Below are 11,502 nucleotides of genomic sequence, written 5' to 3' on the forward strand. Positions count from 1 at the left end.
GAGGAAGGTGGTCATATATTTGGAATTGATAATCAGTTACATAAACAAACATAATTATTATTCAAAAGCAGTAGACAAAGGACATATAAACACTAAAACAAATATATCTTTATGGAGATTTGAAATCTCATGTTTTATTTTATAATGTAGCAAATTTCAAATATTACAAAAGAGTTTTCATTGTTGGAAAATAAGGCACAAGACACAGTAACAGAGAGCTGCATTTGGCATAAAGCCTCATTCTACCACAACTTAAATTCAAACCCAGTGCCAAACAGGGAAATGCCCATTGTACGACCAAAGGACACACCAGTGCCCAGCACCTTCGCCTCTATTTGAGTCGGGCTAATGCTGGCACCGGTGTCTACTGAGAGACCGACTTTAGCCTTCAGTGGACCAGCAGAGGCTGAAGCACTGCCCAACTCTGCTCTGGCGAAGGCTTTGGCACTAAGTGACTCCAAAGAGGCTCCGGCTCCAGCAGTGGCGTTGGGCGCTTTGGCCTCAGCTTCAAAAATGCTCCACTCTGCACCGGCACGGCCCAGGCCTGCACCAGCATATGCTCCAACTAGGGACTCATCATCACTGTCTGCATATGTCCCAGCATCTGCATAGAGACCTTTAGCAGAAGCGTTACCAGGCCGCTCAATCATCTTCTTGGATAAAGCAGGACGCCCCTCCAATTCACTACGGACTGCAAACAAAGAGACACTGCATTTAATTTCAGGGATGATAGATAATGATGTAAACAGGGAAAGCTATTGTTTGGTGTGGAGTTTTCAAAAATATAATAATAATTTGGAAAAAACAGGATTACAATATAGTCAAGTAATATTTTGAGAAAAAGCCTATTGTAAAAGTCAAGTTCATAAAGTAACTTTCTTTGCATTCATTGGATTCCCAATCAAGATACACTGGTAAGAACTACTTTACATTGTTAACTTTACATGGTTGACTGGAACCCTAACCCTAACCCTAAACTGTTGTGAAATGAGAAATAATAGAACTTTAAACATGTGATAAAAAATGTTATTAATTGTGATTAACTATTGAAATTTAGTGAATAATCGCAATTAAAAAAAAAAAAAAAGAGAAGTTGTTTGACAGCCCTACTAAATAATAGTCACTTTTCTATGAATGTTGCTGGTCACAGTAATCTGTTACTTTTTAAAAAATGTGGTTGTTATATAATCTATATACATTAATATTATTTATTTATTAATAATTTAAAGTAGATTTTTTGAAGTGGATTCTGAGACAGTGCATGCGTACACACACACACACACACACACACACACACACACACACACACACACACACACACACACACACACACACACACATATATATATATATTTATATATATGCATACACATATAATATAATTACATTTTTTGGAATGTGGACTTAATTTAACTATTCAAAAAGTAATGCACTTACCTTCAACTGATGTGATTGAAAGAAAGAGAAGAAAAGGAAGGGAAACACAGTCATTTGTTTATGTAGACAAGTTATTTTTCTTTCTTTAAAAATTCATAAAACTCCCACGAAACATGTCAAAATCCTTTGCTTAGATAAAAAACTAAATTCAGGCATTCTTGTTAAATTTCCCTCCGAACAAGATCTGGCAGCTCTTTATTTGAAAAAAGTTTCTTTCTGCTTTAAAATTAATTTCCAAATTATTGCATCTTCAAAAAATATTTTGTGACTTTGTTTTCATAATAATATTTCTCATAAAACAACAACTTAATTCTTGTGATCTGATGTGTTTCTTCCTCATTTGGATTTAGCTCTCTTAATATTACAACTTTTCCACAAAATATCAATACTGACAAGAAACTATTTAAGAAGTAATTTATGTACTTACCTTTAACGTCTGTGTATGAGAAAAGAAAAGGGAAACCGTGTCGTTAGCTTATGGAGGTGAGCTTTTCTTTCTTTCTTTTAGAATTCATGTAAATCCCATGAAACATGCCAAAATCACAATTACTCCATTAACATGTAGACGTTTTATAGTGAGAACTGTGCACATCCTCAATATACTATATTTTTTTAAGTAAAATATGCAGTGCTGCAGAACATTATACTTCTAGATGGTGTTTGCTTACCTGGCATCTTGTGCGTCTGAAAGAAAAAGAAAATGTCACCAGCAGATTAGAACTGATTATAAAAACTAAAGTAGAGTGGAATATACTTATTACATCTATTGCAAATACATTTAATATAACTTATTTTATATAAGCAGCATAAATGTGCTAGTGAACTCATATAAATAATACTCATAATCATCTTTGTTTGTCATATTTGCTAAATTAAAACAAAAACAAAGATGTAATGTTAAAGTAATATTTAACTATTCTGTCCTGATACTGAAATGTGACAAAGTAGTGATCCTTTAAACTTAGAGCTGACAGCTGACTGCTGAGCCTCAAAAAGTTACTACTGGTACATTCTGCACCATGTAATACGTTAAGGCATGTATAATGTTCTGTTTGTTTGAAAAAACAATGAAAGATTTCTTACCTGAACAAGGTGGCTTGGTTTGTAACAGATGTTGTTTGAGGAATGAAGTCAGTATAACTGAGATCCTCTGCTGAGAGGTTGTATAAATACTCTGTGTGTGTGTGTGTGTGTGTGTGTGTGTGTGTGTGTGTGTGTGTGTGTGTGTGTGTGTGCACGTGAGAGTGAGTGAGTGAGTGAAATCGAATCTGAAAGTATGAAACTAGAAACCAGCTTTAACACGAAAAAACAAAGGGGTAGAGAAAGGTACTGATGTTCACATTTCCTCACCACAAAAATACAGATGTTATACTGATATAGTGACTTCATTATAAACTAGACAGTTAAATTGTTAGAAATTTGCACAAGTAAAATATTACATAAAAGATTAAAACACTGTGTTCTTGAGATTAAAAGAAGAATAAAAGATTCTTAGTAAATATTAAAGTTATAGCAATAACCTTTTACTCTATTCTATATGTTTATATGTTACTTAATCAATTTAGTTGTTTTATATAATTTGGCCATTCAGCTGTATCTGTTTCACTGTCAACAGGAATAATTTGCAGATCACTTTGCACTTTGAAATGCATTAAAGCTCAAATTAAATATGTACACAGTGACTTCAACATTTGTGTTTAATCGTGATGTAGTTTTATGTTCTGCGTCTTAAAGTTCTTCATAGGATGGCTGCATTTAAAAACATCCTTTAATGTGTTATGTGTTTTAGTTGGTTTCCTCAGTATTAAAGTAACACATTGCATGAGATTATTCCTAATAGTGTGTCCTCTTTCAAAGTTTGTGTGTGTGAAGCAATCTTTCAGAACAGGCACCAAAAGTCCCTCAGCTATTATGATGCCTGACTGAGTTTCCTGTTGGGTTTCCTGTTTACTGCAACTTGTTCTGACTGACTGAAGTTCGGAAAGTTTAATCGAATTAACGTCTCCACCCTGTTGAACAGAAAGAAAAACTAAACACTTCTGATAATGTTCTTTTCTTCCCGTGAAGTGCACAAACGAGGTTGAAACTCTTTTTATTTCATTACTTTATTTTATGTCATTGTTAGTCACATTTTGTATTTATTACCCATTCATTTTAAAAGAGCTGAAAAATCATGGTGTGTGTGTGTGTGTGTGTGTTTGTGTGTGTGTGTGTGTGTGTGTGTGTGTGTGTGTGTGTGTGTGTGTGTGTGTGAGGAACAGAAAGAGAGACAAGAGTCTTCATCCTCACAGTGAGAGATGTAAGATGAGGATAAGGGATAGTGGGAGGGCGAGTTCTATTCCTTCCTTCCTTATCTGTTACTACTACATACATACACATCTTTATATGTACACTTTTTTGCAGTAGATATACCAGAAATGAACATACTTCACTTTTTTATATTAACATATATATATATATATACCAACCAACCAACCAAAATTCCATCTCTTCATGGTTTGAACTCTTTTGCAATGAAAAGGTAAGGACAAAACAGTACAAAGACATTAAGATATGATAAATCATCACTTTATCAAAAAAAACAAACAAACAGCAATTATCATCCAATAAGAAAATATTAACACCGAACATCTTCCTATACCAGATGGCCCTCTGGTAGAGTATAAGGAATCTATGGAAGAGATAGTGTTAGGTGGTTGTCCGTGTGGTCAAAAAAATTAGAATTTCCATGTTTTCACTATTATTGGGTTTCATTTTTATTTCTCAAATTGCATGTTTTTATGTTTTTTGATTTCCAATTCTTACTGTTAAATGTTTGTTTTATGTAAAGCACATTGAGTTGCCATTGTGTATGAAATGCGCTATATAAATAAAGCTGCCGTGCCTTGCCTTGCCTGTATGAATAGCAGACAGCAGATGAAAGTCAGCATTTCTTTTTCATGCAATAAGCACACAATCCTTGTCTGCTGCTAATGTTATTGGAAAGACAAATGCAGAGCTAATGCAATTCAGACCTATTAGTAGGAAATGACTCATCGATAAAATGAATGGGACATAGTAGAAAGTGAAAACAGAGTGAGAGAAAGGACGAGGGGCAAGGAAAATGGGTGAGGCAAATAAGTTAATGAGGGACTGAAAAGTATCGTCAAAGTAGAGAAATACCCATAATCTGCCAAACATTTGAATTTCAACCAGCAAGTGAACTCTGACCTGCAAGTGGACATGGGGGCAGGACAAAGCAGTACTTTATAATAACCTACTGTTCTTAATAGAGTAGGTTGTGACTGAGAAGACAAAGACTAAAAGGTGACAAACACACTGTACATCAGAATTGAGCTACTGTAAAGTTTCAGGATCCCGATAGTCTAGTGAAGTACATAAAGCAGACGCCACTGAAATGAAACACATCTCTCACCAACACCATTACATGTTGGAGCAGCTCATTAATTCGATTTCTTGGCAGTGGCTGATATGGTAGTAGTCAAAGCATTCTTATCGTCCACAACATACAACATATAAAACAACAATTCAAATTCACTGTTAATATCGTGAACTTTTATGATGTGGCAACGCTGTGGTTAAGGTCTGGTCAGGTTTAGGCACAAAACCATTTGGTTAGGTTGAGGGAAAAATTATGGGTTGGGTTAAAACGACCAGCTAGTTAAGTGTAGAGGAATGTGTGCTCTGGGTTAAAGACCTCCTCCAGACATGTATGAAGACATTTAAAAATGTTAACACTCCTCCGAGAATCGTCACCTTAATGTGGTGGAGAGGTGTGGAGATCCCTGTGACCCTGGGAGCTGTGTTGTTGGTGGCAGTAGCCCCCTGGCAAGGTGTCCCAAGGCACATTGGTCCCACGTGAGGGTTCAGAGTAAGACTGAACTAAGGCTGCGTTCAGACTGCAGGCAAATCTGATTCAAATCTGATTTTTAGGCCTGACTATCCACACTGTTTTTTGCAAGTGTCCAAATTGGATTTGGCTCTGTTCAGACTGGGCCACATTAATGACCAATCTGACAGGTTGCTGTGGCAACTTCGTCGGAGCGGAGGTGTCATCTAGCATGTATTGTGTGATGTCATATAATTGCGACAGCGACAGCAACAACAAACTGGATGTAAGAGAACGGAGCCATCTCCCCAAAGATTAATTAAGGATTTGGTTTCGTCCTCTGTCCAAGGACTGATGTTTTCGACGTCCTCCATTGCCTCCATTGATATCAGCTAGCAACAACAACTTAAATAGAGTGACGTTGCAAAAATCGGATTTCATGTGATTTATGACTGTTCAGACTTCATAAGAGCCATCTGGTTCCAATCTAGATTGGCTAAAAATCGGATTTTGGCTTGCAGTCTGAACACAGCCTAAGACTGCAACTACTATTGAAGTATTCTGTCCTGATACTGAGATGTGACCACCTGCCCACCAACTGCAGGGATAGAAATTGGAGTTGGGAACTTTGCCAAATGAGCAGCAGAGATGGGGACCTGGGCTCGCTGATTGTTGTTGGAATAATGTATATATGTTATCTCATATTTTGTCTTTATACTTTCTAAAGATGTTATGTAAGTTACACCTGGCTGATGTAACTGCAGGTCGACTCAACCACGATATCAAAAGAGGAACTACAGCCCAACCGCGATATCAAAAGAGGAACTGCAGCCTGACCGCAATATTGACCGAAACCTAATAATAACTAGTTTCCAGGGCGATGTCGAGAAAGAGAACGTCATGGCTAGAATGTTCATGTGTATATGCAAACATATTATCATAACTACATTGTTTCAGTGTGAAATCCCCTCGTTAGAGCAACAACTGTAATGTAACTAGGAAACTCCCTTGTTGTGGAATAAAAAGAGAGGGTTCGGACAGATACGTTTCAGAGCGGGTTGGAGGTAACTGGAGCGTATCTCTGTCCGTTCTCCTTGCAAGTAAATAACTCTAACGCTGTGTCTTGTCTTCCTTTGTCTGATATTTATGATGTTTTAGGTTGCCTGAACCTGACAATTGTCAGTATTGTAAACTGGCTTTAGGGACATGAAATGTCACCCTCCTAGTGGGCAGTTGTGTCGCAGCTGCAGGTGTTGTGAGTATTGCAACACTGGCACTGTCAAAGAAATATGACTTCACACTCAACTTTTTCCCGATGAAACAAAACTGAGTTACCCATACATGAAAATCTGTTGATCAAATTAGAGTGATTGAAGTCCATCCAGTCAATCACAGCCATTTGCCTCTGTCACTCGCCACTGGCTGGGATAACAGATTAGGAGACCAGCAGTGAAGGAGGTCATCAATGTAAAGAAGGAAGCCTTTATTATAACTTGTTCTGAAAGTTGTTCACTGAGGAGGTGAAAGTTTTATTTACGTTCTCATCCTGCAGAACAGAAAGTAAGACTAAAAACATCAGATAATGTTCAATTCTTCCTCTGAAATAAACTAGGTTGAGACTCTTTTATTTCATAACATGTTACATTTTATATTATTACCACTTCCTGTTGTGTTTTATTTATAATGCAGTAAACGCTATAGGCCAATAAATAGGTTTCATTGTTGGAATAGAGAGCACAAGACAAAGTAAGAAGGCTGCATTTGGTTTGAAGCCTCATTCTATCACAAATGTATTTCAAACCCTGTGCCAAAGAAGGAAACACCCATTTTAAGACCAAAAGAGAAGCCTGTGCCGAGCACCTTCGCCTCTACACCAGTCAGGCCAATAGTGACTCCGGTGTATAGTGCCAGGCTGACTTTAGCCTTCAGTGGACCAGCAGAGGCTGAAGCACTGGCTAGTTCTGAGGTGGCCATGGCTCTGGCACCAGATGTCAAAGAGGCTCCGACTCCAAAATGTGAAATGATCAGATTGTGGAATCATTTGCTTAATAAGTCAGAAAACAGGGTCAATAAGAAGATTTTTCTTTGGAGCAAATCACACAGGTCTTTTTGAAGACGTTGGGTTACAATATATAGTAATAATTGTATTAACTTTAACTTGATTCTTGTGATCTAATGACAAAAATGACATGAAATCTCCATTAGCACAATGGAGTAATTATATAGTATACCATGTAAGTACCTTTAGCTTATGAGATTGAAAGAAAGAGAAGAAAAGGAAAACTTTGTCATTTGCTCATGTAGGTTACTCTCATTAAACATGTCAAAATCCTTTGCTAGATAGAAAACAGACATTCCTGTTAAATTTTCCTCCAAACAAGACCAGGCAGCTCTTTGTTTCACGTTCAGTGACTGAAGTTAGAAATTTACTAAAAGTTAATGTTAAAGTTAACTGTCTAATACACTATATTTATTCGAGTAAAACATAGATCTTAATATCAATAAGGCTTTTCTTTTTAAAATGTTAAAACTGTGAGTTTGTAACATTATAAAATATAAGATTGTTCTGGGAGCTTTGTGTGAGGGATTAGCACATACAATAAACTTACACACACGCACACAGAGATTTACTGTAAAGCCTTAAACTTCCCTGAAGCTTTTACTTTCACTTTCTATTTCCTATAATAGAGTGGAAATCTGAGAAAACAGCCACAAAAAATTGATGAGATAGACAATGACACAGTACTATTGAAAGAGAAGCACTATTAGCACTACTGCCACAGATGTAATGGAGCATCTTAGCTTTTCCTGACAGACTGAGACTTTGTAGTGTCTGATAGACAGATTTGATAAGAAAACAGCAAACAGACATTGAGTAGCATGATCAGCTCTAGAAGGCCATCCTTTGTGATTTGCTTGTCATTGTTTTGTCTCTGCATCCTGAAAGGTGGAAGTGAGAAACTGAAAATAAAGAAAAAAGCTAGATCAGCGTAGATTAGTTTAACTTTTCACCTACATATTTTGTGCATCAGAGGTCATTATTTTGCAGGACTGAAGAGTAAAAGGTTCCAGTGGTTAATTGTTGTGACTTTATCCCCTGCTCTCTTGGTACTTTACAGGAGGAATGGGCCGAACACTGCTATTTGAGGGTGAGCCTGACCATCTTGTTCCAGCAGCATCAGAGGTGCTTATTGAAAGCGACCTCTTCCGGGTTGCAGGAAGGATGTTGGCCCACAGCTTTCTGCATGACGGCCCCCATGTCACAGGATTAAGTCCTGCTGTAATTCATGTACTGTTGATGGATGCATTATAATTTGGGTAACCCAGCTTGCAAAGACACATCCATACCCCCATCACATCAAGCAATGAAAGTCAAGAACCAAACAGCAGTGAGTGCTAGTGTTGGAAGAAGTATTCAGATCTTTTATTTAAGTAAAAGTACCAACACAGAAAAGTAAAAATACTCTATTACGAGCAAAAGTCCAGCTTGAAAAACCCTGCTCAGGTATATAAGTATTAGAAGCAGAATGCACTTTAGGCATTAGAGTAAAAGTACTAATTGAATCCCTCTGTACGATATATTATATGACATCTTTATATTATTGATACAGAAGCATCAGTGTGTAGGCAGTATGTTACTGTTGTAGCTGCTGGAGGTGGAGCTAATTTACACTACTTTATCTCAATCTAAGAGTTGGGCCCCTCAAAAACACTGAAGTAACTGGAGAAACTATTAAATGAAAAAAATATGAATATATGTCCTCAAAATAAATCATAACTATTTCTTTGTGACACGATTTATCCGAATACAAAAACAAGTATCATATTTGCTTTCCCAGTGTGGAGTACAAGTCATGAGCGATTGTGGTTGGATTGAGGGTCTCGTAGGTGGAGGATGGATTGACGTTTTCGTAGCCAGACTCCTCCAATTTGGAGACTGGAGCACAATTCTCATAGATGACAGACTGTAAAAAACAACAGTATAATTTTACCAAGGTGACAAGGTATGATAATATACATGAGATACACACAGCCATTTTAACAGCTCAGACACTCCTCTGTTATTTAAACATTTTGAGCAGAGATACCTTGATGTAAAGTAAAAGAGGAAAACAAAAGGTTGAAAAATATTCACCTCCATGTTTGTGTCGGTTAAGTAGACCTTGCTTTCCAAATCTGTGAAAGACAAAATACAACAAAGGTGTTTTTCATTGCTCTTGATTTGTGATTATATAAAGAGTTAAAGCAGGAAGGTAACTCACCACTGGAGCTTTTTCTTTTTTTACACTTGTACAGGAGCAGTAGAAAAACAGCCAACAGGACAACAACCCCAGCCACAGAAACAGCCACATACAAGATGTTACCTGGATGAGAAACACAGTGTTCAAATTAGTTCAGTCTGCTGTAGTAGATATAGCCAATGTATTTTAGAAACAGGGACCTTATTATGTAGTAAGGAGGAGTTTGTTAAGTCCTGTTGGACTTAGAGTATGGCTCCCTGAGACTTTTCTGTGTGTCTTTACATGATACATATGCTCACCAAATTTCATTCATCTAGATGGATCTGGAGTGAGGGGCTCAATTTTCTTAATTTGCCTAGGGGGTGACGTAGATATAGCAAATGTATTTTAGTAACAGGGACCCCATTATGTAGTTTGTACAGCAATGGCAGGGTAGTTGGTTAATTTGTCATATACTGGCCTCAAATATTGGATACTGATTTGGGAAGCTGGCCTCCCAAGAAAAACATCACAATTAGCTGTAATGTTAGATGTCCCAAGGTGACAGTGATAGTTATGTTTGAATGACAGATGCCATCTAGTGGCCATAGTACTTATAAGCAGTGGCACAGTTGAGGTGATGTCTGTATAATTATCACATTTTCTCATGTGGTGGGTTGGGTGGATCATATAACCCAACTTTGGACTTTGCCACAGGAGACCACTGTTTATTTCAAACTGTGAGCCGGGACGGTTTTTAAAAAAAACCCTGACTACACTAATTCCCTAATTATAACCCTGCGGTTATTATTCTTGCCATGATGATGGTAGCCTAAGTTTAAGTATTAACTTCAACTCACAACCCACTTGTCTCTGTCCTTGAGAAAGTGAGATTTAAACATAAACCTTGATCTTTCCCTAAACCTTATCAATTTATGTTGTGCCTAAACCAAACCAGACCATAATCAATTACTGCTGACAGGGCCAAAAGGTTGACAAATTCTCCCATGTCTCAATCTGGAGTGCATGGTCAAACAGTATTCATCGTTGTTTAATTTGGAGGACTTGTGCTTTGGCTATAGATGAAAAATCAGATGCTGCCAAAAGTCATACCTACAAGTAAGTATATGGTTGTTACACTAAACACATCATGTTACTTAAACAGTAGATAGTAAAAACTCATTTTAATGACATTCAGTAGAAACTAACCATCTGTAATTTGTTGTCCCACACTACTCTTGTGGCTTCCTGAGTCAGACTCGGTCAGCTGTGTTATGTATCTGCCACTCTTTGCTTTTATGAGCTAAAATGATGTATTCAATGTATATATATATATATATATATATATATATATATATATATATATATATATATATATATATATATATATATATATATATATATATATATATATGTGTTTGTAAGAAAATGTTCAAAAAAATGATATTTTAATTAATATCTGTCTATTTTATGATGTTCTGTCTTTATTACGTTTCATTTCGGTCTGTTTCACTGTTATTTTGGGCAGAGTCAAGGTAATGCTTTAAGTATTAATGGTAGGCACAATAAGCTCAGAATTCAGCCTACAGAGAATATTATGTTTTATTATGTTGTTGTTGTATATAACTAATTGACTAACATTAAAAAGCTTTAGTAAAAAGTCTAAGGTACAAGGCAAAATAAAATAGTAAAAACAAAAATAAAATAAAGAAAGAAACAAAAACTCTTGAATGAGTAGGTTGAGTCCAAACTTTTGACTTGTACTGTAGTACCTGGCAACCTGCATAAATTGACTTCAGACTAACAGCAACTGAGGTGAAGGAAATAAAGCCCAATTTCCACTGGGTCCGTCAGCGGCACGTTACAGCTGCGCCGCGGTCACAGGAGCTGATAGGTACCACTATAATCAATGAGAGTATTTCCACAGGGAGCGTGTCAGCAACGTCTCAGCAACGTCCCAGCAGCGGCTCTCCGCGCCGCAGCGCTATCAATCCGCAGCATTTCTATTTTTCACGG

General features: G+C 36.9%; 1 protein-coding gene and 1 long non-coding RNA gene across 2 annotated transcripts; both read right to left on the reverse strand.

Annotated features, from left to right (window-relative positions):
• Positions 1–240: 240 nt before the first annotated feature.
• Positions 241–7,240, reverse strand: LOC133987727 (uncharacterized). Its single transcript, XM_062427171.1, has 5 exons — positions 7,127–7,240; positions 6,804–6,812; positions 5,194–5,262; positions 2,106–2,121; positions 241–691 (listed from the first exon to the last, which is right to left on the reverse strand). Exons 1-5 carry the CDS (start codon positions 7,238–7,240, stop codon positions 243–245), a joined length of 657 nt encoding a protein of 218 aa, XP_062283155.1. The 3' UTR covers positions 241–242.
• Positions 7,241–9,136: 1,896 nt separating this feature from the next.
• LOC133987148 (uncharacterized) lies at positions 9,137–9,561 on the reverse strand. The gene is made up of 3 exons (XR_009925561.1): positions 9,529–9,561; positions 9,402–9,442; positions 9,137–9,231 (listed from the first exon to the last, which is right to left on the reverse strand). It is a non-coding gene; the product is annotated as an uncharacterized LOC133987148 (long non-coding RNA).
• Between the last annotated feature and the right edge of the window lie 1,941 nt (positions 9,562–11,502).

This window comes from Scomber scombrus, chromosome 10 (assembly GCF_963691925.1).
Source record: "Scomber scombrus chromosome 10, fScoSco1.1, whole genome shotgun sequence".
In the NCBI taxonomy this organism is placed as follows: Eukaryota; Metazoa; Chordata; class Actinopteri; order Scombriformes; family Scombridae; genus Scomber; species Scomber scombrus.